The sequence below is a fragment of the Etheostoma spectabile genome, chromosome 8 (genome assembly GCF_008692095.1).
Source record: "Etheostoma spectabile isolate EspeVRDwgs_2016 chromosome 8, UIUC_Espe_1.0, whole genome shotgun sequence".
NCBI lineage: Eukaryota > Metazoa > Chordata > Actinopteri > Perciformes > Percidae > Etheostoma > Etheostoma spectabile.
In genome coordinates this window covers 19548743-19574269 of record NC_045740.1, presented here as the reverse complement: position 1 = coordinate 19574269, position 25527 = coordinate 19548743, and the positions used below count along the sequence as shown (strand labels likewise).

Genomic DNA, 25527 nt, shown 5'->3' with positions numbered 1-25527 from the left:
TAAGATACAAAATAGGATGTTAAAAAGCTCAAAACATTGAAAAAAAATTACAAAATGTCAATAAAAAAAAAAAAAAAAGGTAAGAAAAAAGAGACAAAGAATTCAAAGGGTATAGGATGTTACTACTATCATGTTTTCACATAGTGTACAGGGTTTTAAATGAACACTTAACTTCACATGGTTATATTGTGTGGTGTATGCTGTTTTTTTTAATACTATGGTGTGGAGATTTGTAGCTTTGCAGCAGTGAAAACAACGGAGAGTGAGGATGTGGATTCGGGGCGGTGTGGCGGGACATTGGTGACGCTCTGATGTACGTGGCGTTCTCCACGTGAGGCAATCCAACGCGGCACACTGGAAACCTCCGTAGGTGTCACACACAGGTCCGCTGTGCAGTTGTGCATCGGTTTTCACACTCGTCGAAATCTGAGGAGCAGAGGAGCAAAGAGGCGTTAGTTACCAAACGACTACTAACCCCCACCCCCTCCCTCCGTCAGATTGACCTTTGACCTCTTGACCTGTGCAGCTGCGGCCGTCCCTGGCGAGGTCGTAGCAGATCCGGGACGAAGCCGAAAGCAGTGGAAGCTGCCGGGCGTGTTGACACACTGGTGGACGACAGAGCCGGCCGGGCGGCCGAGGAAACAGACGGCACTCATCGATGTCTGAAAACACACACAGAAGAAGTAGTTAGAGGAGTAGTCAACGTTCTAATGAATGGGTTTACGATATCGTACGAAAACGCCTGCACGCCAATTTGTACGATAATACTAATAAAACATTTTATTTGTAATGCACTTTACCTTAAAACAATCTCAAAGTGCTACAGGTAGATCATAAAGCAAGGTAAAAAACATCTGTGTGTATGTATAATATATATATATATAATATATATTATACATACAATACATACATGCATGATATTACCCGACAGCCAGCCGGTCACGTAAATGGTTATCTAGTGGTATTAACAGTTTTAAAAGTACTTAAAATAACTTTCCTAAACACCTTAGTTAATCGTGTATTTAAATAGAAAATTAAAATATGAATCAGAAAAAGTTTGGCGTTTCTGACGGTTGCAGATGGTAGATCATTTTGTTTAATGAAAATACATTAAAGTTGAGTTTTAGCCGAGAAAAGTGTACATGAATCGGGTACACGGCACCGCAAGACCCTGCAGGACCTGAGGTTGAAAAAATGAGGGTCATGCAGAAAAAGTTAAGTTTAAGGAACCAAAACTGCACAGAAAAAAGATCGTGGTTCACATTAACACGCAGCGGGGAACAAACTAGGTGATCCTAGGAATCTAGGTGAGGGGCTTGTGTATTCCTGGGACACAATGTGTTTTGATGACCCAACATCCCCCTGACCACCTACAGTGGTCCGAAGCGTTCTTAAACGGGAAGTCAATGTGGTGCATACAGTAATAAATAGGTTGTACGTGTGATACACCCTTAAGGGATACATTAATAACCCGTGTAGCGTTTAGGACGAATTTCAGGTGTGTACTAGTCAAGACAATAGCAATGTAGCAGGAGGAAAAAAAAGGGCGGAACCAAAGTGCGGGAATCTCAGACCACGCGCGGCGTTCAGGTGACGGACACCTTCCCCGTCTCTCAGAGACTTTGGCGACGAAGAAGGGGTTCATTCACTCACTTGCTGTCTCTGAAATTCTGTTTTTCCAGGGTTCTATCCTCAAGAGTTGAGTGGTGAATCCAAGTCAACATAAAATCATTTGTTACTCCACGTTATTACGTTGAAACTCGTAACATATACATACAAAGTAACAATCGCGGATGCATGAATGGTTCATGAGAACCGGCCTGATAGTAGTAGAAGTATTAGTCATTGGAGAGACATAGTGGGAGGAGGGAGGGAGGGAAGGGGGTGTTGGGGGATAAGGGTCGAAACACACCACATGACCGATGGGTACCGCCTGATGACATCAACCCCGACTGGCCAAGGCGGTATTACTTAGGTGAATGAAGGTGAGAAGCATTTCAGATGTGTTTGTAATACAATTCGTTACCTGTGCAGATGTTGTTGTGCGGCCGGATATGGGGAAGCCCAGTACATGGCAGCGGGTGGAGCCCAGGAATGGGTGCAGTGAGAGGACGGACGGAGGAGGGCGGGGGAGGAAGACGTGGTGAGTAAGGAGAGGGAGGAGGTGAGGATGCTGCAGGGAGGTGGCGGAGGAGGAGGAGGAGGATGCTGACAGAGCAGCCGAGAACAGGAAGGAGGACTGGCAGGAGCAGCAGGAGAGAAGGAGCGGCAGGAGTCCATCTGCTGCGTTGAGGGTGAAATAGAAAGAAAAAACAAAGCTTCAGAGATCTGGTACCCGAAACAGTCTCAGAATCACGGTCCTGTTATCGTACCAAGTCTGCACATTGGATGCTGGCCGCTCACCTCTAGAGAACAAGGCCACTCGTGTGGTGGGCCAAAGCTCGTAGCCAGGCTTGCACAGGAAGGGGATCTTGCACCGATGCCGAAACCCTGCCCAGTCTGCGGCATGAGCGGGGGGTTCTGGTTTGGAGCAGGTTGCTGGGAGCACAAGAAGACGGTCAGATCGTCATTTACACCTCTTAAAGACAATTCGGCAATGTTTAAGTTAATCGTGATGCTTTATTAATGCAGGTTTGAAAACCCGATCGAACGGGTGCCGGCAGCACGGAGTGTGTGCAGCTACGTGCACGGGCTTCCACTGAGCTTAACATCAGTCGGTGCTAGTTTAGAGCTAGAGCCTCTAACAGACACAGAAACTTCAACACGTCTCTAACCAGCACCTGTTACTGGTTTCCCTTTATTATTTATTTCTTCATCATCCATACGCTATTCCAGAACTGTTCAAATGTTCATATTGTATATAATAAACATAATACCATTTATTCCAGCAATCCTTTGCACTATGCCCCCATTTAAAATAATAACTATACATTTCACCCGCATACTATGCACTCCTCACCGCACTAGTGTCTCCATATTGTTCTGTTTAGATTAGTATATATTAGGGGGCTAGCAGCCGCTAGCTGCTAACAGGGCGAGCTAGCTACCGAGGATGGAGACAGGGAATGTGAATTTAAAGTATGAGTTGAAATGCATCTTGTTGTCCAGTAAGGGCCTGTTCGTCCTGCACAGATGACATTTTAATTGATTTTGTTCTGTTAAGAGGAACAAAGTCTCTCTAAAACCTGCCAACGTCAAGGATGTTACATCCATGTGTTTACCTCTGCGGTTCCAAATGCGTACTTTTTCTTTTTATCTTTCACTATGTTTTGCACACAGCAAACACACTACTTCCATAAACTATTGTGCTGTGAAACGTTTGCCCTCACCGCTGTTGAAGATCGCCCATGGTGTGTGTGTGTAGGGGCGTCATCTTCTTCCTGAGAGGAGCGGGCCCTGCTGGTACGACGCCTCGTGGGACCGCCAGCATCTTCTCCACCTGCCGCAGCGAGTTCAGCAGGTCGTGGGTGGAGGACAATCCTGTGGGAGGGGAAGAGGACGGTCAGAGGACGGACTCCGATGCTGCGGAGGTCCACAACAGGTGAAGATGTGATACATTTGTGAACCACTTGTTTGAGTGTTACGTGTCAAGGCCATCTGGCAGTGTTAATAACAGTGAAAAATAAATTTGTGTGTCTGCACCGGATTTGGACTTGCACTAAAATGTATTGGGTTCTTCCTTCCTTCCCAAGTTTCATGAAAATTAGACAACTGTGTTCTTTTTTGGTGAATCCTACACGCATCAAACTGAACCAAAACCCAGTTCATCCGTCCAGGATGCTTAACCCTTGTGTGTCCTCAGGGTCAAAAATGGAGGATACCTTTAGAAGTAAACAACTGATAAACAGAGTTTTAAAAGCCTTAGATGGAAAGTTATCACTGGCGGCACCAGATAGCAGTTGGTGAGCGGGGGTGCCCATGTATAGAGGTTTACTCCTCGACAGCAGCGGCCCCCGCGTGCCTCTAATTTAGAAAGAACCAGCGTTGCCCCAAGTTAAAAGCTAATAGCTAGTTTTGGCTACCAGCCTTGTTGTTTTGGGCCCTATTTTAACCCTGTATTAGCTGTATTCTAGAATCTCTAGTTAATTTCAGCCGCCGTGGTCCTAGTTGGTTTAGCTAGCTAGCAAGCCGTGCAACGGTGCTGCGGGCGCTACAGTATAATTTTCAAGTTCAGATAAATCTGGAGGTGACACTTTGAGACGCATCATGATTCAGGGTCGCATCATGATTCGTGACGCATTGGGTTCGTGACACATTGTGGCGGATCGTGATTTCTGACGCATCGTGACGCATATTGAGATTGAATCGATTCAATCGTGACAGGAAGTGGTAATCTAATCAAAACCGTGGTGCCGGTGAAGATCACAGCCCTGACATACAGTTATCAAGAAGAAGAAAGCCGACACCAGACGGCCGGTCCTCTCCGTCTCCTGTCTGCAGTGGGTTCCAGGTGTGAGATCTATACAGGGGTTGAGGTTTTTGGAGCGGCTGCAGTAACACCTGAGTGAGACCTGGACCGAGCGCCGCTGACCCCCAGCCGCTGACCCCCAGCCGAACCTGAGCCGGCCGCCGGACCTCCGCTCACGGCTGGCCCTCACCGTGACACAACACAAAGGACCTGTTTGGGTGTTGGAGGCTTTTCGGGTGGTGTTGTTTGGGACAGGCAGTGCGTCAACTGGTGGTCACACGAGAGGGGTGAACTTCACGTTCAACATGTTGCAGTGGACTTACAAGGCATTTAATGATGGGTCATAAGACCAAAGCCCTAAGAGAAATTAATCAAATAAGTCCAATTAATTAGTTGAATCAGTTCAGTTCCGTTGGGAACACGAATACTCCAGTTAGTTGTTACCTCATCATAGTCTGGATCAACAGACGTACATTTCCAGGACAAGCCTGACATGGCGCCAGATGTCAGGCTTTGTCCTCTCTGGTGGTTATATCATATATTGAGAGGGTGAACTTCAGTCAACATGTTGGAGTGCACCACAGGGCATCATGATGCGTAAGACCCTACGGGGAAATAATCACATAATTCAGCACTTAAATCAACACTTAATTTCCCAATTCTGGTGAATTTGAATTCTTGCATCAAGTCATGCTGGAAATGTCTTAATTTATGTAAAGGGAAACACAGGGCATTAAAAAAATACAGAAACATACTGGAATAATGAAGTAGGGCAATGTATTTTTGTTTTTCCAAAGTAATTTTATACTCAAAACTTATAAGATTATTACAGGCTGTATTGGGAATAATAAAGGATAGCAGGTTGACATTTTTCTTGCGTTTTAAAACAGAACAAAAACACACCCATTCCCACCGTTGCCCTCCCTCCACCCCCTCTTAACCAGATACTGAACATGTATCTTCCATTTGTCTAAACTTGCCCCCCCATTCCCTCCCTCAAGAAGGAGGTGGGGGGGGGGGTGACTACCAATGGCTCGGATAGATGGTTGCATAAGAAAAGAGGGGGTCGAGGTTTTATGTAATTTCTTCTGACAGTATGTAAGGCTCTGTATTTTCATATATTTATTCTCCTTTAGTTATTAACTTTCTGACTCATTTGACGTTATCTCCACTGAGTCAACACACATGCATGCCCAGGCGTGATTTACTCCTCCTTTCCGGCAAAGCGAGACTACCTGGTCAATAACGGCACTAACAGCGAAATGGTCGTTCAGTTTTTCCCAAAAAGCCCAAGGTGACGTCCTCAAATGTCTCGTTTGTCCACAATCAAAAGAGATTCCGTTACTGTCTCACGAGGAGAGAAGAAACTAGAAAATATTCACATTTAACAAGCTGAATCAGGGAATTTCCCTTTTTTTTCATACACAATTACAAAATAGTTGGCGACATTGTTTAGGCGACAACTTGAGATCTCCACTTTGAACAAAGTAGAAAATTTGAGCATCTACACTTCATTTTCTGCTTTCTGGTGAATCTTCCGCAACTTTTATGGGCAAATGTCTTATTGTGTTTAAGGGTATTATAAGCAATGGCCAGTTTTGATTATGGTGTGAACCCCACCCCAAAATTAGCCTATGCTTTGAGTCACAGTGTTTCAGCATAGTGAGTTCTGCTTGTGGGACTCACAGAAACAAGTCCATCGTAAAGGAAATGGACGTCCCGCCTCTGTAGAAAGTGGAAATCCACCACACAAACACGGCTGCAACATGTCACAGTACAGGACTCACCTGAGCAGAAGAGAAGGACGCTGACGGAGACACAGCATCACCACGACGACCCCGGCGCTCTTCATCCCAAACAGGACCTCCATGCTCGTACCGATGCAGCTCGGGTTCTTCAGATCCTCAGCTCCTTGAAAGTAAACCACCTCCTCTACGTCGGTTCCTTTTTTTTTTCGAGGGCACTTGCCAAATTTCTCCTCTGCTCAATCACCCTCCGCCCTCCGCCCTCCACAATCACTCTCCGCCTTCCGCCGTTGCCAGATATGTTGAAGGGGAGGAGGAGAGAGGTCCCCATCTGGCCAACACTTTGCCACTTTTTTTGTTTTGGATCCATCCGCATCCCCAGGAATAGACTCTCAAATAGAAGGAAAAGTCCGGTGCTGCTGCTCGGGCGTCTTTTTAATCATCATCATCATCAACAAACAACAGAGCAGCTACATTTCACTGACTGCTTCAGATTCCCTCTCGGCTCAGGAATGTCCACTCGGCTCCAATCACAGCAGCTTTTTTCAAGTCTTAAACTTGAGTCTGCAGGATAATGTGCTGTGGTTCCTTAATGACAGGGCGGACATATCTGCTGATAAGTCACATACTCTCTGTATATATGAAGTATGATAATGGCAGAGTGTGACACTTTAATATCTGTGTCTTCTAAATTTAGACGTTTGTGAATTGAATGGAGCAATTAAAAAGCAAAGGGGTTGTATTGAATTTAATGAAAGGGAATTTTATTCTTTTTACCAAAACAAGGCCCGTGGATGTTGTTGAAAACTTCTTCAATTTGAAGGAAGCATGAAGTATGTAACAATATAAAACTGTATTCAAACTGAAGCTTTTCTGAAGGTGGAAGAGATGGATGGATGGATAGATGATGGCTGGATGGATAGATGGATGGATAGATGATGGAGAGATGGTGGATGGATGGATGGATGAGAGATGGCTGGTTGGATGGATGGATGGAGAGATGCGGATAATGGATGTATGGCGAGATGCTGGATGGATGGAAGAGATGAGATGGCTGGATGGAGGGAGAGATGCTGATGGAGGATAGAGATGGAGAGATGGCTGGATGGATGGATGGATGGAGAAAATGCTGGATGGATGGATTGGAGAGCTGGGATGGATGATAGAGATGGAGATGGCTGGATGGATGGATGATGGAGTAGAGCTGGATGATGGATGGATGGAGAGATGCGGGATGGAGGATAGATGATGGGAGATGGCTGGATGGATGGATGGAGGAGAAATGCTGGATGGATGGATGATGTATGGAGAGATGCTGGATGGATGGATAGATGATGGAGAGATGGCTGGATGGATGGAGGATGGATGGAGAGATGGGCTGGATGGATGGATGGATGGAGAGATGCTGGATGGAGGATGGATGGAGAGATGCTGGTGGATGGAATAGATGATGGAGAAATGCTGGATGGATGGATAGAGCTGGATGGATGGATAGATGCTGGATGGATGAGTGATGGGAACAGATGGATCGATGATAGATAGATAGATAGATAGATAGAAGATAGATAGATAGAGACCACCCACTTGTAATTCCCCAAAATAACATGATTGATTCCAACGCTCTTTGCCAGTACAAATCTCTACGTTCATTAATTTTGGGTCTTATTCAATTTATAGCATTGTAAAACAAATGGAAGGTGTTTTGAATAGTGTTGAGTAAAAGTTGACATATTCCAGTCTGTGATTATCATCAACCACCTCTTAATTTAGTCTCAATATATTCCTATTTCTGCTTTCTAAAGAGATTTGTACTTGGCAAAGAGCGTTGGAATCAATCATGTTATTTTGGGGAATTACAAGTGGGTGGTCTCTATCTATCTATCTATCTATCTATCTATCTATCTATCTATCATCGATCCATCTGTCCATCACTCATCCATCCAGCATCTATCCATCCATCCAGCATCTATCCATCCATCCAGCCATTTCTCCATCATCTATCCATCCATCCAGCATCTCTCCATCCATCCATCCATACACGTTCCATCCCAGCCCATCTATCCATTCCTCCATCCATCAGCCACGTCTTCTCCCATCCTCTATCCATCCATCCAGCATCTCTCTCTCACTACATCCCATCCATCCAGCATTTCCCATCCATCCAGCCATCCAGCATCTCTCCATCATCTATCCATCCATCCATCATCTCTCCATCCATCCTCCATCCACATCTCTCCTCTCCATCCATCCATCCCTCTCCTCCTCCAGCATCTATCCATCCCTCCCAGCATCCTCCATACATCCATCCATCCAGCATTTCTCCATCCATTCCCCCATCCATCCATAGCCATCTCTCCATCATCTATCCATCCATCCAGCATCATCTCCATCCATCCAGAAAAGCCATCTCTCCATCTCTATTCCATCCATCCAGCATCTCGCCATACATCCATTATCCACGCATCTCTCCATCCATCCATCCATCCAGCCATCTCTCCATCATCTATCCATCCATCTATCCATCCAGCCATCATCTATCCATCCATCCATCTCTCCATCCATCCTTCAGAAAAGCTTCAGTTTGAATACAGTTTTATATTGTTACATACTTCATGCTTCCTTCAAATTGAAGAAGTTTTCAACAACATCCACGGGCCTTGTTTTGGTAAAAAGAATAAAAATCCCTTTCAGTAAATTCAATACAACCCCTTTGCTTTTTAATTGCTCCATTCAATTCACAAACGTCTAAATTTAGAAGACACAGATGATTAAAGTGTTCACACTCTGCCATTATCATACTTCATATATACAGAGAGTATGTGACTTATCAGCAGATATGTCCGCCCTGTCATTAAGGAACCACAGCACATTATCCTGCAAGACATCAAGTTTAAGACTTAGGAAAAAAAGCTGCTGTGATTGGAGCCGGAGTGACATTCCTGAGCCGGAGAGGGAATCTGAAGCAGTCAGTGAAATGTAGCTGCTCTGTTGTTTGTGGATGATGATGATGATTAAAAAGACGCCCGCAGCAGCAGCAGCGGACTTTTCCTTCTAATTTGAGAGTCTATTCCTGGGGATGCTGATGGATCCAAAAACAAAAAAAAGTGGCAAAGTGTTGGCCAGATGTGGGAGCCTCTCTCCTCCTCCTCCTTCAACATATCTGGCAACGGCGGAAGGCGGAGAGTGGAGGGTGGAGGGCGGAGGGCGGAGGGTGAGTGAGCAGAGGAGAAATTTGGCAAGTGCCCTCGAAAAAAAAAAAGGAACCGACGTAGAGGAGGTGGTTTACTTTCAGAGGAGCTGAGGAGTCTGAAGAACCCAGAGCTGCATCGGGACGAGCATGGAGGTCCTGTTTGGGATGAAGAGCGCCGGGGTCGTCGTGGTGATGCTGTGTCTCCGTCACGCGTCCTTCTCTTCTGCTCAGGTGAGTCCAGGTGACTGTGACATGTTAGCAGCCGTGTTTGTGTGGTGGATTTCACTTTTCTACAGAGGCGGGACGTCCATTTCCTTTACGATGGACTTGTTTCTGTGAGTCCTACAAGCAGAACTCACTATGCTGAAACACTGTGACTCAAAGCATAGGCGTAATTTTGGTGGGGGTTACAACCAATAATCAAAACTGGCCATTGCATTATAATACCCTTAACACAAATAAAGACATTTGCACCATAAAAAGTTGCAGGAAGATTCACCAGAAAGCAGAAAATGAAGTGTATGATGCTCAAAATTTCTACTTTGTTCAAAAGTGGAGATCTCAAGTTGTCGCCTAAAACTATGTCGCCAACTATTTTGTAATTGTGTATGAAAAAAAAGGGAAATTTCCCTGATGTCAGCTTGTTAAATGTGAATATTTTCTAGTTTCTTCTCTCCTCTGAGACAGTAAACTGAATCTCTTTTGAGTTGTGGACAAAACGAGACATTTGAGGACGTCACCTTGGGCTTTTTGGGAAAAACTGAACGACCATTTCGCTGTTGATGCCGTTATTGACCAGGTAGTCTCGCTTTGCCGGAAAGGAAGGAGTAAATCACGCCTGGGCATGCATGTGTGTTGACTCAGTGGAGATAACGTCAAATGAGTCAGAAAAGTTAATCTAAAAGGAGAATAAATATATGAAAATACAGAGCCTTACATACTGTCAGAAGAAATTACATAAAACCTCGGACCCCCTCTTTTCTTATGCAAACCATCTATCCTGAGCCATTGGTAGTCACCCCCCCCCCCACCTCCTTCTTGAGGGAGGGAGATGGGGGGGGCAAGTTAGACAAATGGAAGATACATGTTCAGTATCTGGTTAAAGGGGGGTGGAGGGAGGGCACGGGTGGGAATGGGTGTGTTTTTGTTCTGTTTTAAAAAGCAAGAAAAATGTCAAACCTGCTATCCTTTATTATTCCCAATACAGCCTGTAATAATCTTATAAGGTTTGAGTAATAAAATTACTTTGGAAAAAAAAAATACATTGCCCTACTTCATTATATTCCAGTATGTTTCTGTATTTTTTTAATGCCCTGTGTTTCCCTTTACATAAATTAAGACATTTCCAGCATGACTTGATGCAGAAGAAGTTCAAATTCACCAGAATGCTGGAAATTAAGTGTTGATTAAGTGCTGAATTATGTGATTATTTCCCCGTAGGGTCTTACGCATCATTGAATGCCCTGTGGGTGCACTCCAACATGTTGAACTGAAGTTCACCCTCTCAATATATTGATATAACCACCAGAGAGGGACAAAGCCTGACATCTGGCGCCATGTCAGGCTTGGTCCTGGAAATGTACGTCTGTTGATCCAGACTAATGAGGAGGTAACAACTAACTGGAGTTATTCGTGTCCCAACGGAACTGAACTGAATTCAACCTAATTAAATGTTGACTTATTTGATTAATTTCTCTTAGGGCTTCTTGGTCTTATGACCCATCATTAAATGCCTTGTAAGTCCACTGCAACATGTTGAACTGAAGTTCACCCTCTCGTGTGACCACCAGTGACGCACTGCCTGTCCAAAACAAACCAGCGAAAAGCCTCCGAACACACAAACAGGTCCTTTGTGTTGTGTCACGGTGAGGGCAGCCGTGAGCGGGAGGTCAGCGGCCGGCTCAGGTTAGCGGCTGGGGGTCAGCGGCTGGGGGGTCAGCGGCGGGCTCGGGTCCAGGTCTCACTCAGGTGTTACTGCAGCCGCTCCAAAAACCTCAACCCCGTGTATAGATCTCACACCTGGAACCCACTGCAGACAGGAGACGGAGAGGACCGGCCGTCTGGTGTCGGCTTCTTCTTCTTGATAACTGTATGTCAGGGCTGTGAATCTTCACCGGCACCACGGTTTTGATTAGATTACCACTTCCTGTCAACGATTTGAATCGATTCAATATCATAATGCGTCACGATGCGTCAGAAATCACGATCCGCCACAATGTGTCACGAACCACAATGCGTCACGAATCATGATGCGTCACGAATCATGATGCGTCTCAAAGTGTCACCTCCAGATTTATCTGAACTGAAAGATTAATACTGTAGCGCCCGCAGCACCGTTGCACGGCTTGCTAGCTAGCTAAACAACTAGGACACGGCGGCTGAAGATTAACTAGAGATTCATAGAATACAGGCTAATAACAGGGTTAAAATAGGGCCCAAAACAACAATAGGGCTGGTAGCCAAAACTAGCTAGTTAGCTTTTAACTTGGGGCAACGCTGGGGTTCTTTCTAAATTAGAGGCAACGCGGGCCGGCTGCGTCGAGGAGTAAACCTCTATACATGGGCACCCGCTCTACCAACTGAGCTATCTGGGTGCCCGACAGTGAATAACTTTACATCTGAAGCGTTTAAAGACTCTGTTTATCAGTTGTTTACTTCTAAAGGAATACGACCATTTTTGACCCGGGAGGACAACACAAGGGTTAAGCATCCTGGACGGATGAACTGGGTTTTGGTTCAGTTTGATTGTCGTGTAGGATTACAAAAAAAAGAACAGGTCTGATTTTCATGAAACTTGGGAAGGAAGGAAGAACCCAATACATTTTTAGTGCAAGTCCAAATCCTGGGGCAGACACACAAATTATTTTTCACTGTTATTAACACTGCCAGATGGCCTTGACACGTAACACTCAAACAAGTGGGTTCACCAAATGTATCACATCTTCACCTGTTGTGAGACCTCCGGCAGCATCGGAGTCCGTCCTCTGACCTGTCCTCGTCCCCGTCCACAGGAGTGTCCCTCCACCCACGACCTGCTGAACTCGCTGCGGCAGGTGGAGAAGATGCTGGCGGTCCACGAGGCGTCGTACCAGCAGGGCCTGCGCTCCCTCAGGAAGAAGATGAGCGCCCTACACAACAGCACCATGGCGATCTTCAAGACAGGCGGTGAGGGGCAACGTTCACAGCACAATAGTTATGATGAAGTAGTGTGTTTGCTGTTGCAAAACATAGTGAAAGTAAAAAGAAAAAGTACGCGATTTGGAACCGCAGAGGGTAAACAATCATGGATGTAACATCCGTGACGTTGGCAGGTTTTAGAGAGACTTTGTTCCTCTTAACAGACACAAAATGCAATTAAAATGCATCTGTGCAGGACGAACAGGGCCCTTACGTGACAACAAGATGCATTTTCAACTCAGACGTTTAAATTCACATTCCCTGTCTCCATCCTGCCGGTAGCTAGCTCGCCCTGTTAGCAGCTAGCGGCTGCTAGCACACTAATATATACGTAATCTAAACAGAAACAATATGGAGACAATAGTGCGGTGAGGAGTGCATAGTATGCAGGGGTGAAATGTGATAGTTATTATTTTAAATGTGGGGCATAGTGCAAAGGATGCTGGAATAAATGGTATTATGTTATTATATTACAATATGAACAGTATGAACAGTTCTGGAATAGAGTATGAGAATGATGAAGAAATAAGAAATAATAAGTGGAACACCAGTAACAGGTGCTGGTTAGAGACAGTGTTGAAGTTCTGTGTCTGTTAAGAGGCTCTAAGGCTCTAAAACTAGCACAGACTGATGTTTAAGCTCAGTGGAAGCCCGTGCACGTAGCTGCACACACTCCGTGCTGCCTGCACCCGTTCAGATCGGGGTTTTCAAACATGCATTAATTAAAGCAATCAAGATTAACTTAAACTATTGGCCGGAATTGTCTTTAAGAGGGTAAATGACGTCTGACCGTCTTCTTGTGCTCCCAGCAACCTGCTCCAAACCAGAACCCCCCGCTCATGGCCGCAGACTGGGCAGGGTTTTCGGCATCGGGCATGAGATCCACTTCCTGTGCAAGCCTGGCTACGAGCTGATTGGCCCACGCACCCGAGTGTGCCTTGATTCTCTGAGGTGGAGCGGCCAGCAGCCAATGTGCAGACGTGAGTACCGATACAGGACCGTGATTCTGAGACTGGTTCGGTACCAGGAGATCTCTGAAGTCTTGTTTTTTCTTCTATTTTCAGCCCTCAACAGCAGCAGGGACTCCCTGGCCTCCTTCTCTCCTGCTGCTCCTGCCTCCTCCTTCCCTGTCTCGGCTGCTCTGTCAGCATCCTCCTCCTCCTCCTCCTCCACCTCCTCTGCAGCATCCTCACCTCCTCCCGTCTCCTCTACATCACCCACGTCTTCCTCCCCGCCCTCCTCCGTCCGTCCGTCTCACTGCACCCACTTCCTGGGCTCCACCCGCTGCACATGTGACGTGGGCTTCACCATATCAGGCCGCGACAACAACATCTGCACAGGTAACGAATATGTAGATTACAAACACATCTGAAAATGCTTCTCACCTTCATTCACCTTAAGTGAATACAGCCTTGGCCAGGCGGGGTTGATGTCATCAGGCGGTACCCATCGGTCATTGGGTGTTTCGACCCTTATCCACAACACCCTCCTTCCCTCCCTCCCTCCCTCCCACTATGTCTCTCCAATGACTAATACTTCTACTACTACGAGGCTGTTCTCATGAACCATTCATGCATATCACGATTGTTACTTGTATGTATATGTTACGAGTTTCAAACGTAGATAACTGGAGTAACAAATGATTTTATGTTGACTTGGATTCACCACTCAACTCTTGAGGATAGAACCCTGGAAAACAGAATTTCAGAGACAGCAAGTGAGTGAATGAACCGCCTTCTTCGTCGCCAAATCTCTGAGAGACGGGGAAGGTGTCCGTCACCTGAACGCCGCGCGGTGTACTGATTCCCGCACTTTGGTTCCGCCCTTTTTGTTTCCCTGCTACATTGCTATTGTCTTGACTAGTAACACCTGAAATTCGTACTAAACGCTACACTGGTTATTAAAGTATCCCTTAAGGGTGTATCACACGTACAACCTATTTATTACTGTATGCACCACATTGACTTCCGTTTAAGAACGCTTCGGACCACGTAGGGAGGAGGTCAGGGTGGATGTTTGGGTCATCAAACACATTGTGTCCCAGGGAATACACAAGCCCCTCACCTAGGATTCCTAGGATCACCTAGTTTGTTTCCCAGCTGCGTGTTAATGTGAACCACGATCTTTTTTCTGTGCAGTTTTGGTTCTTAAACTTAACTGGTTTGGCTGCATGACGCTCATTTTTTCAACCTCAGGTCCTGCAGGGTCCTTGCGGTGCCGTGTACCCGACTCATAGTTAGCTTTTCTCGGCTAAAAACTCAACTTTAATGATATTTTCATTAAACAAAATGATCTACCATCTGCAACCGTCAGAACAGCCCAAAGCTTTTTCTGATGCATATTTTAATTTTCTTATTTAAATACACGATTAACTAAGGTGTTGAGGAAATAGTTATTTTAGTAACTTTTAAATTGTTAATACCACTAAGATTAACACTTTACGTGACCGGCTGGCTGTCGGTGTAATATCATAGCATGTATGTATGTATGTATATATATATATATATATATATATATATATATATATATATATATATATATATACACAGATGTTTTTTACCTTGCTTTTATGATCTTACCTGTAGCACTTTGAGATTTGTTTAAATGTAAAGTGCATTACAAATAAAATGTTTTATTAGTATTATCGTACAAATTGGCGTGCATGCGTTTTCGTACGATATCGTAAACCCAGTTCATTAGAAGCGTTGACTACTACTTCTACTACTTCTTCTGTGTGTGTTTCAGACATCGATGAGTGCCGTCTGTTTCCTCTGGGCCAGCCCGGCCGGCTCTGCGTCCACCAGTGTGTCAACACGCCCGGCAGCTTCCACTGCTTCTGTCCGGACGGCTACGACCTCGCCAGGGACGGCCGCAGCTGCACAGGTCAGAGGTCAAAGGTCATCTTGACGGAGGGAGGGGGTGGGGGTTTAGAGTCGTTTGGTAACTAACGCCTCTGTGCTCCTCTGCTCCTCAGATTTCGACGAGTGTGAAAACCGGATGCACAACTGCACAGCGGACCAGGTGTGTGTGAACACCTACGGAGGTTTCCAGTGTGCCGCGGTGGAGTGTCCTCACGTGAAGAACGCCACGTACATCAAGACGTCACCAATGTAACCGCACACCGCCCCGAATCACATCCTCACTCTCCGTTGTTTCACTGCTGCAAAGCTACAAATCTCCACACCATAGTATATAAAAAAACAGCATACATCCACACAATATGAACCATGTGAAGTTAAAGATGTTCAGTTAAAAACCTGTACACTATGTAGGAAAACATGATAGTAGTAACATCCTATAACCATTTGAATTCTTTGTGCTTTTTTCTACGCTTTTTTTTTTTTTTATTGACATTTTTGTAATTTTTTTCAATGTTTTTGGAGCTTTTTACATCCTATTTTGTATCTTACTGTTCTGAAAGCTTCTTCCTCGCTCCCATGTGTCATTGCAGTCCAGTCTGTGATGGTAGGGCGAAGTGAGGACCCAAAAACAGAGATGAGGAGGAGGCAGGCAGGAGCAGGTGCACAGGGATTTATTCAATGAAAAGTCCAAGGAACACACAGGGAGCAAAACCACACAGCAAAATCCAAAAAATACAAGAATCCAAATGGGTCCAGGGAAGGAGAAGAGGCAAAAACAAAGGCAGTGAAGACTCGAGCGGGGGGACACGAGTAAAGGGAACAGGAACAAAAGTCAGGAAGAGGCACGGCAGGGAACAAAGACACAAGAGGGATAAAACGATCTGACAAGAGACGAGGGACGCACACACATTAAATACACAAGGTGACGAGGTAATGAGAGGCGGGTAACAAGAGGGCAGGGAAGCAGGTGGAAAACATCAGGTAATCACAAGAGCGGGAAGACACAGGAAGTAGAACTAAAGACAGGACGAGACATAAACCAGACTTCAAAATAAAGCAGGAAACAGAACACACAGACACTCAGGGGGACACAGGACGTGACCAACAATACAGGATAGAACCAACAACACAAGACAGGACCAACAACACAGGACAGGACAGGACCAACAACACAAGACAGGACCAACAACGAGCATCAGCAGCGGACTTTCCTTCTCATTTGAGAGTCTATTCCTGGGGATGGTGAGTGATCCGAAAACATAAAAAAACAGTGGCAAGGCGTTTGGCCAGATGTGGTAGCCTCTCTCCTCCTCCTTCAACACCTATGCTGGTCAAAACGCGGAAGGCGGAGAGTGGTAGGGTTGAGGGCGGGAGGGCGAGGAGTGAGTATGCGAGGAGAAATTTGGCATTAGTGCCCTCGAAACAAAAAAAAGAACCGAACGTAGAGGAGGTGGTTTACTTTCAGAGGAGAATGAGGAGGCTCGAGAACCCACGACTGCATCGGAGGCACATGAGGAGGTCTGTTGGAGTGGGAATGAAGCGCGGGGTCGTCGTGGATTTTTGTCGGCTGTCTCGTCCACGCGTCCTTTCTTCTGCTCAGTGTGAGTCCCGGTGACTGTGACATGTTGCAGCCGTGGTGTGTGTGGCTGTGTATTTACCAAGCCTTTCCTACAGAGCGGGACGTCCTGTTCCTTTACGATGATGTTTCTGTGATCCTACACGCAGAACGTCCTATGACTGAAACAACGTGGACTCAAAAGCAAGGCGTAATTTTTGGTGGGGGTTACAACCATAATCAAATAACTGGACATTGGCAGCTATTAATACCCTTATCCACAATAAAAGACATTTTGCACATAAACGTTGTGCAGGAAGATTCCACCAGAAAGCCAGAAAAGAAGTGTCGATGCTCAAATTTCTAGCTTTGTCAAAATTGGAGCTAGCTAGTTTGTCCGCCTAAACGATGTCGCCAACATTTTGTAATTGTGATCGAAAAAAAGGGAAATTTCCCTTATGTCAGCGTTGTATAATGGAATATTTCTAGTTTCTCTCTTCTTCCTCTGAGACGTTAAATGAATCTCTTTTGGTTGTGGACAAACGAACATTTGAGGACGTCACCTTGGCTTTTTGGTGAAAAACGACGCCATTGCGCTGTTGATGCGTGACTGACCATGTTAGTCTCGCTTTGGGCCGGAAAGAAGAGATACCATCTGCCTTGGGGCATGCATGTGTGTGATTTTTTGGGGGGGGGGGGGTCAGTGGGATAGCCAATGATGTCAGAAAGTTAATCTAAAAGGAGAATCAATTATGAAAATACAGCAGCCTACATACTGTCCGAAGGAATTACATAACCTCGACCCCATCTTTTCTTATGCAAGCAATCTATCCGAGCCATTGTTAGTCCACCACCCCCCCCCCCACCTCCTTATGGGGAGGAGATGGGGGGGGCAGTTACACAAATGTAAGATACATGTCAGCTATCGGTTAAAGGGGAGGTGGGTGAGGGCAACGGTTGGAAGGGTGTGTTTTTGTTCTGTTTTACAAGCAAGACAAAATGGTCAACCTGCTATACCTTTTTATCTCCCAATACAGCCTGTAATAATCTATATAAGGTTGAGTATAAAATTACTTTGGAAAAAAAATAATTCGCCCTACCTTTCTTATATCCAGTAGTTCTGTATTTTGTTAATGAGCCAGTGATGTTTTCCACCTTTTACATAAATTGACATTTAAGCATGACTTGAATGCAGAGAAGGAGTCAAATTCACAGAATGCTGGAAATTAAGTGTGATTAAGTGCTGAATTATGTGAGTTATTCCTCCGTAGGTCTTACGCATCATTGATGCCCGTGGTGGTCCAACTCAACAGTTGAACTGAAGTTCCCCTACTCATATATATTGATATAACCACCAGATGGGACAAGCCTGACATTGCGCCATGTCAGGCTGGTCTGGAAATGTAAGTCTGTTTGATCCAGACAATCGAGGATTTAGGCTAACAAAACTGAGTTATCGTTCTGTAGTCCCAACGAACTGAACTGAATTCAACTAATTAAATGTGACTTATTTGATTAATCTCCTTAGGACTTACTTGGCTTTGACCCATCATAAATGCCTTGAAGTCCACCCTGCAACATGTGACCTGAGTACAATTTCTTTGACCGCATCCTCAGTGGGCAACACAACAAGTGTACCAACATGCACATGCCGAAAAGCACATCCGAGCGCAAGCACACACCGACCATCTGTGTGTATGTGTCACGGTGAGCAGCAGGTGAGTGGTAGGTCAGGTAGCAGTTGTTCCGGCTCAGGTTAGACGGCTGGGGGCAGTGGTGGGGGGTCAGCGCCGGGCTCGTGTCCAGGTCTCACTCAGGTGTTACTGCAGCCGCGCCCAAAAACCTCAACCCGTGTAGATCTCACACCTGGAACTGCACTGCAGCACAGGAGACGAGAGGACAACCGGCGTATGGTTGTCGGCTTTCTTCTTTGTGATAACTGGGATGGCAGGGGTGAATCTTCACCGGCACCGGACGGTTTTTGATAAGTCTCCACTTCCTGTCAACCGATTTTGAATCGATTCAACTATCATAATGCGTTCACGATGCGTCAGAAATCACGACTCACCGCCACAATGTGGTCCACGACCACATATGCTCGACGAATCTATTGATGCTACCGTCAGAATCATGATCCTTCTCAATGTGTCAACCTCCAGATTTATCTGAACTAAAGATTACTACTGTAGCGCCCGCAGCACCGTGCTACCGGGTTGCTAGCTAGCTAACCAATCTAGGACCACGGACGGCTGAAAGATACTAGAGATTCATGAGAATACAGGCAATAACAGGGTTAAAATGAGGGCCCAAAACAACAATGCGGCTGGTAGCCAAAAATTAGCTATTAGCTTTACTTGGGGCAACCTGGGGTTTCTTTCTAAAGTTGAGGCACGCGGGCCGGGGCGTCCGAGAGAAACCTCTTACATGGGCACCCGCTCTGACCAACTGGTCTATCGGGGTGGCCCGACAGGAATAACTTTTACATCGAGACGTTTTAAAAAACTCTGGTTTTATCAGGATTGTTATCTTCTAAAGGAATACGCCATTTTTGACCCGGAGGACAACACAAGGGTTACCGAAAGCACCTGGAGCCTGTATGACTGGGTTTTGGATTCAGTTTGACTTGTCGTGAGGTATTACACAAAAAAAGAACAAGCGTCTGATTTTCATGAAACTTGGAAGGAAAGGAAGTAACCCTAATACATTTGGAGTGCAGTCCAAATCCGGGGGGCAGAACACAAATTATTTTTTCATTTATTACACTGCCATGGCCTTGACACGTAACACTCCCCCCAAAACTCGTGGGTTCACCAAAATGTATCAATCTTCCTGTTGTGAGACCTCCGGCAGCATCGAGTCCGTCCTCGATCCTGTCCTCGTCCCGTCCACAGGAGTTTCCCGTCACCCACGACCTGCTGACCGCGCGGTCAGTGAGAAATGCTGGCGGTCCACGAGGCGTCGTTACCTAGGCAGGGCCTGCGCTCCTCAGGTAAGAGATGGATGCGCCCTACACACAGCACAGATGGCGATCTTCAAGACAGGCGGGTGAGGGCAAACGTTCCACCGCCAATAGTATGATGAAGTAGTGTGGTTTGCTGGTGCAAAAACATAGTGAAAGATAAAGAAAAAGTACGCGATTTGGAACCGCAGAGGGTAAAGCCAATCAGGATGTAAATCCGTGACAGTTTGGCAGTTTTAGAGAGACTTTGTTTCCTCTTAACGACTCAAAAATCAATTAACAATGATCGGCAGGACGAACAGCGGTCCCTTACCATGACAACAGATGCATTTTCACGCGAGTTTTAAAAATTCCATCCCCTGTCTCCATCCTGCGGTAGCTAGCTCGCCTGTTAGCAGCTACGCGGCTGACTGAGCACACTAAATATAGACTAATCTAAACAGAACCAATATGGGAACATAGTGCGGTGACGAAGTGCTCCATAGTGATGCAGGGTGAACATGTATATCATATATTTAATGGGGGCTCTAGTGACAAAGGATGTCTGATAATATGGTATGTAATTCTTATAGTTACAATATGACATATGAACAGTTTCTGGAATAGGGATTTGAGAATGATGAGAATAAGAATAACTAAGGTGGAACACCAGTAACAGTGTCTGGGTTAGAGACCGGTTTGAGTTACTGTGTTGTTAAGAGGCCTTCAAGGCTCTAAGACTATGCACAGACTGATGTTTAAGCTCAGTGGGAAAGCCCCGTGCACGTCAGTCTGCACACACTCCGTGCTGCTGCACCCGTCATATCGGGGTTTTCAAAACATGCATTAATTAAAGCAATCAAGATAACTTAAACTATTGAGACGGATTGTCTTTAAGGGGTTAACATGACGTTCTGAAGTCTTCTGTGCTCCCAGGCCAACCTGCTCCAAACCAGAACCCCCCGCTCAGGCGCGACTGGACAGGTGGTTTTCGCGCATCGGGCATGAGATCCACTTCTGTGCAAGCCTGTGCTAGAGCTGAGGGCCCACGCACCCGAGTGTTCCTTGATCTCTAGGGTGAGCGGCCAGCAGCCACTGTGAGCAGAGTGAGTACCGATACAGGACCGTGATTATTGAGACTGGTTCGGTACCGGAGATCTCTGAATCTTGGTTTTTCTGATCTATTGTTTCAAGGCCCTCAACGCAGCCGGTACTCACTGGCCTCCCTTCTCTCCTGATGCCTCGCTGCCTGCCCTTTCTGTGCTCCGGCTGCTCTGTCTAGCAATCCTCCTCCTCCTCCTCGCCGCACCTCCTTGCAGCATCCACAACCTCCTCATTCTCTCCTTAATCACCCACGTCTTCTCCCCGCCCTCCTCCGTCCGTCCGTCTCACTCACCACCTTCCTGGGCTCCCACCCGCTTCAATGTGCGGTGGGCTTCACCATATCAGGCCGCGACAACATCATGCACAGGTAACAGATATTGAATTACAACACATACTAAAATGCTTCTCACCTTCATTCACCTTAAGTGAATACACGCCTTGGCAGGCGGGTTTGATGTCATGCAGGCGGTACCCATCGGTCATTGGGTGTGTTTCGACCCTTATATCCACAACACCCGTCCTCCCTCCCTCCCTCCTCCTCCCACTATGTCTCTCCAATTCTAATATTCCTTACTGATACGATGCGTTTCTCAGACCATTCATGACATATCCGATTGTTACTTGTATGGTACGATGGGGGTTACGAGTTTTCAAACGTTAGATAACTGTAGTTAACAAATGCTTTTATGTGACTTTGGATTCACCTCAAACTCTTGAGGATATGCACCGGTGAAAACAAATTCAGAGACAGCAAGTGAGTGACTGAACCGCTTCTCGTACGTCCAAACCTTGAGAACGTGGGAAGTGTCCGTCACTGAAACGCCGCGCGTTGTGACGATTCCCGCACTTTGGTTCCGCCCTTTTGTTTCCCGCTTCTAACATTGCTATGTTGTCTGACTAGTAACACCCTGAAATTCGTTACTAAACGTTACCACTGGTGATAATGTATCCCTCAAGGGTGTATCACACGTACCCAACCTTATTATTATGTATGCACCACATTGACTTCCGTTTAGAACGCTTCGGACCACGTAGGGAGGAGGTCAGGGTGGATGTTTGGGTCATCAAAACACATGTGTCCCAGGGAATACACCCCTCACCTAGGATTCCTAGGATCACCTAGTTTGTTTCCAGCTGCGTGTTAATGTGAACCACGATCTTTTTTTTCGTGCAGTTTTGGTTTGTTCTTAACTTACTGGTTTGGGCTGCATGAACGCTATTTTTTCAACCTCAGGTCCTGCAGGGTCCTTGCGGTGCCGTGTACCCGATCATAGTTACCTTTTCTCTCGGCTAAAAACTCAACTTTAATGATAGTTCATTAAACAAAATGATCTACCATCTGTCAACGTCAGAACAGCCCAAGCTTTTTCTGATGCATATTTTAATTTTCTATATTTATAAATACACGATTAACTAAGGTGTTGAGGAAATAGTTATTTATTAACTTTTAAACTGTTATACCACTAAGATTAACACTTTACGTGCCGGCTGGCTGTCGGTGAATATCATAGCATGTATGTATGTATGTATATATATTTATATATATATTATATATATATAACATTACCACAATGTTTTTACTTGCTTTATGATCTACCTGTTAGCCTTGAGATTTGTTAAATGTACAGTGCATTACAAATAAAAGGTTTTATTAGTATTATGTGTACAAATTGGCGTGCAATCGTTTTCGTACGGTATCGTAACCCAGTTCTTAGAAGCGTTGATACTACTTCTACTACTTCTTCTGTGTGTGTTTCAGACATCGATGAGTGCCGTCTGTTTCCTCTGGGCCGCCCGGCCGGCTCTGCGTCCCACAGTGTGTCCACACACCCGGCAGCTTCCACTGCTTCTGTCCGGACGTCTAGACCTCGCCAGGGACGGCAGCAGCTGCACAGTCAGGGTCAAAGGTCAGCTGACGGAGGGAGGGGGTGGGGGTTTAGAGTCTTTGGTAATACTACGCTCTGTGCTCCTCTGCTCCGTCAGATTTCGACGAGTGTGGAAAACCGGATGCACAACTGCCACAGCGGACCAGGTGTGTGTGAACACCTACGAGGTTTCCAGTGTGCCGCGGTGGAGTCTCACGTGAAGAACGCCACGTACATCAAGACGTCACCAATGTAACCGCACACCGCCCGCCCGAATCACATCCTCACTCTCGTTGTTTCACTGCTGCAAAGCTACAAAATCTCCACACCATAGTATATAAAAAAACAGCATACTCCACACAATATAAACCATGTGAAGTTAAGGATGTTCAGTTAAAACCGTACCGATGTAGGAAAACATGATAGTAGTAACATCCATAAAACCATTTGAATTCTTTGTGCTTTTTTCTACCTGTTTTTTTTTTTTTTTATTGACATTTTTTTAATTTTTTCAATGTTTTTGGAGCTTTTTACATCCCTATTTGTATCTTACTGTCTGAAGCTTCTTCCTCGCTCCCATGTGTCATTGCAGTCCAGTCTGTGATGGTCATGGGAAGTGAGACACAAAAACAGAGATGAAGGAGTGAGGCAGCGAGCAGGTGCACAGGGGATTTATTCAATGAAAAGTCCAAGGAACACACAGGGAGCAAAACCACACAGCAAATCCAAAAAAATACAAGAATCCAAAGGGTCCAGGGAAGGAGAAGAGCAAAAAAAAGGCGTGAAGACTCGAGCGGGGGACACGAGTAAAGGGAACAGGAACAAAAGTCAGGAAGGAGCACGTGCAGGGAACAAAGACACAGAGTGATAAAACATCTGACAAGAGACGAGGGACGCACACACATTAATACACAAGGTGTACGAGGTAATGAGAGGCGTGGTTACAAGAGGGGGGAAGCAGGTGGAAAACATCAGGTAATCACAAGAGCGGAAGACACAGGAAGTTAACTAAAGACAGGACGAGACATAAACCAGACTTCAAAATAAGCAGAAACGAAACACAAGACACGCAGGGAACACAGGACGTGACCAACAATACAGGATAGAACAACAACACAAGACGGACCACACCAGGACAGGACGGACCACACACAAGACAGGACCAACAACACAACACAGGACAGGACCAAAACACGAGAAAGGCCACAACACAACACAGACAGGACCAAAAACACAGGACACGGACCAACAACACAGGACAGACCAACAATCACAGGACAACCAAAACAACAGAAAGGCCACAACAACAGGACAGGCCCAAAACACAGGACAGGACCAACAACACAGGACAGGACCAACAACACAAGACAGGACCAACAACACGAGAAAGGACCAACAACACAGGACAGACCACAAACACAGGACGGACCAACAACACAGCAGACCAAACACACAGGACAGGACCAAAAACACAGGACAGGACCAACAACCAGGACAGGCACCAACAACCACAGATAGGACCAAAAACACAACCAGGACCACCACACCAACAAGGACCAAAAACACGGACAGGACCAAACCACAGGACAGGACAGGACCACACACAAGACGGACACAACACAACACAGGACAGGACCAAAAACACGAAAAGGACACCACAACACAGGACAGGACCAAAAACCACAGGACCAACAACACAGGACCAGGACCAACACCAACAAGCGACCAAACCGAGAAGGACCACAACACAGGACAGACCAAAAACACAGGACAGGACCAACACACAAAAGGACCAACGAACCAGGACAGGACCAAACACAGGACAGGACCCACAACACGGACAGGACCAACACCACAGGGGCCAAACACGCCATGACAACACACACACAGGACCAAAACGACACGGACCACACCAGGACCGGACCAACCACAGGATGAACCAAAAACACAAGACAGGACACACACAGGACAGACCAAAAACACAGGACAGGACCAACAACACACGGAGACGGACCAACACCACAGGATAGGACCAAAAACACAAGCACACACCGACCAACAACACAACACAGGACAAAAACACGGACAGGACCAACAACACACAGGACAGGACCAACAACACAAGACAGTACCAACCACAACACAGGACAGGACACAAAAACACGACAAAGGACCCACAACACAGGACAGGACCAAAACCACAGGACAGGACCACAACACAGGACAGACAACAACACAAGACAGGACCAACAAACACGAGAAGTACTCACAACACAGACGGACCAAAACACAGGAAAGGACCAACCACAAACAGACCAACACACAGGAACAGGACCACAAACACAGCAGGACCAACAACACAGGACAGGACCAACACACAGGATAGGACCAAAAACCAAGACAGGACCAACAACAAACAGGACCAAAAACACAGGACAGGACCAACAACACAGGACCGGACCCAACACACAGGATGGACCAAAAACACAAAGACCCAAACACACACAGGACGGACAAAAACACAGGACAGGCAAGCAACAGGACACAACACAGGACAGGACCAACAACACAACAGGACAGACCACCACAACCCAGGACAGGACCAACAACACGAGACAGGACCAACAACACAAACAGGACCAACACAAACGAGACAGGACCAACAACACGGGACATTACCAAAA

At 46.0% G+C, this 25527-nt stretch overlaps 2 protein-coding genes across 4 annotated transcripts in view; one reads left to right on the top strand and one right to left on the bottom strand.

The window, feature by feature from the left end:
• The window catches only part of LOC116693755 (mixed lineage kinase domain-like protein), a 525120-nt gene that overhangs the window by 343103 nt on the left and 156490 nt on the right, over positions 1-25527 (bottom strand). The gene's annotated exons all lie outside the window — the stretch shown is intronic.
• LOC116693760 (fibulin-7) overlaps positions 9372-25527 on the top strand; it is a 37313-nt gene continuing 21157 nt past the window's right edge. Inside the window, exons 1-6 of the mRNA XM_032522988.1 lie at positions 9372-9574; positions 12355-12508; positions 13330-13500; positions 13585-13860; positions 15266-15403; positions 15495-15630. Of these exons, the coding sequence (XP_032378879.1) occupies positions 9491-9574; positions 12355-12508; positions 13330-13500; positions 13585-13860; positions 15266-15403; positions 15495-15630 (959 nt within the window). The 5' untranslated portion in view covers positions 9372-9490. The remainder of the gene's footprint in view (positions 9575-12354; positions 12509-13329; positions 13501-13584; positions 13861-15265; positions 15404-15494; positions 15631-25527) is intronic.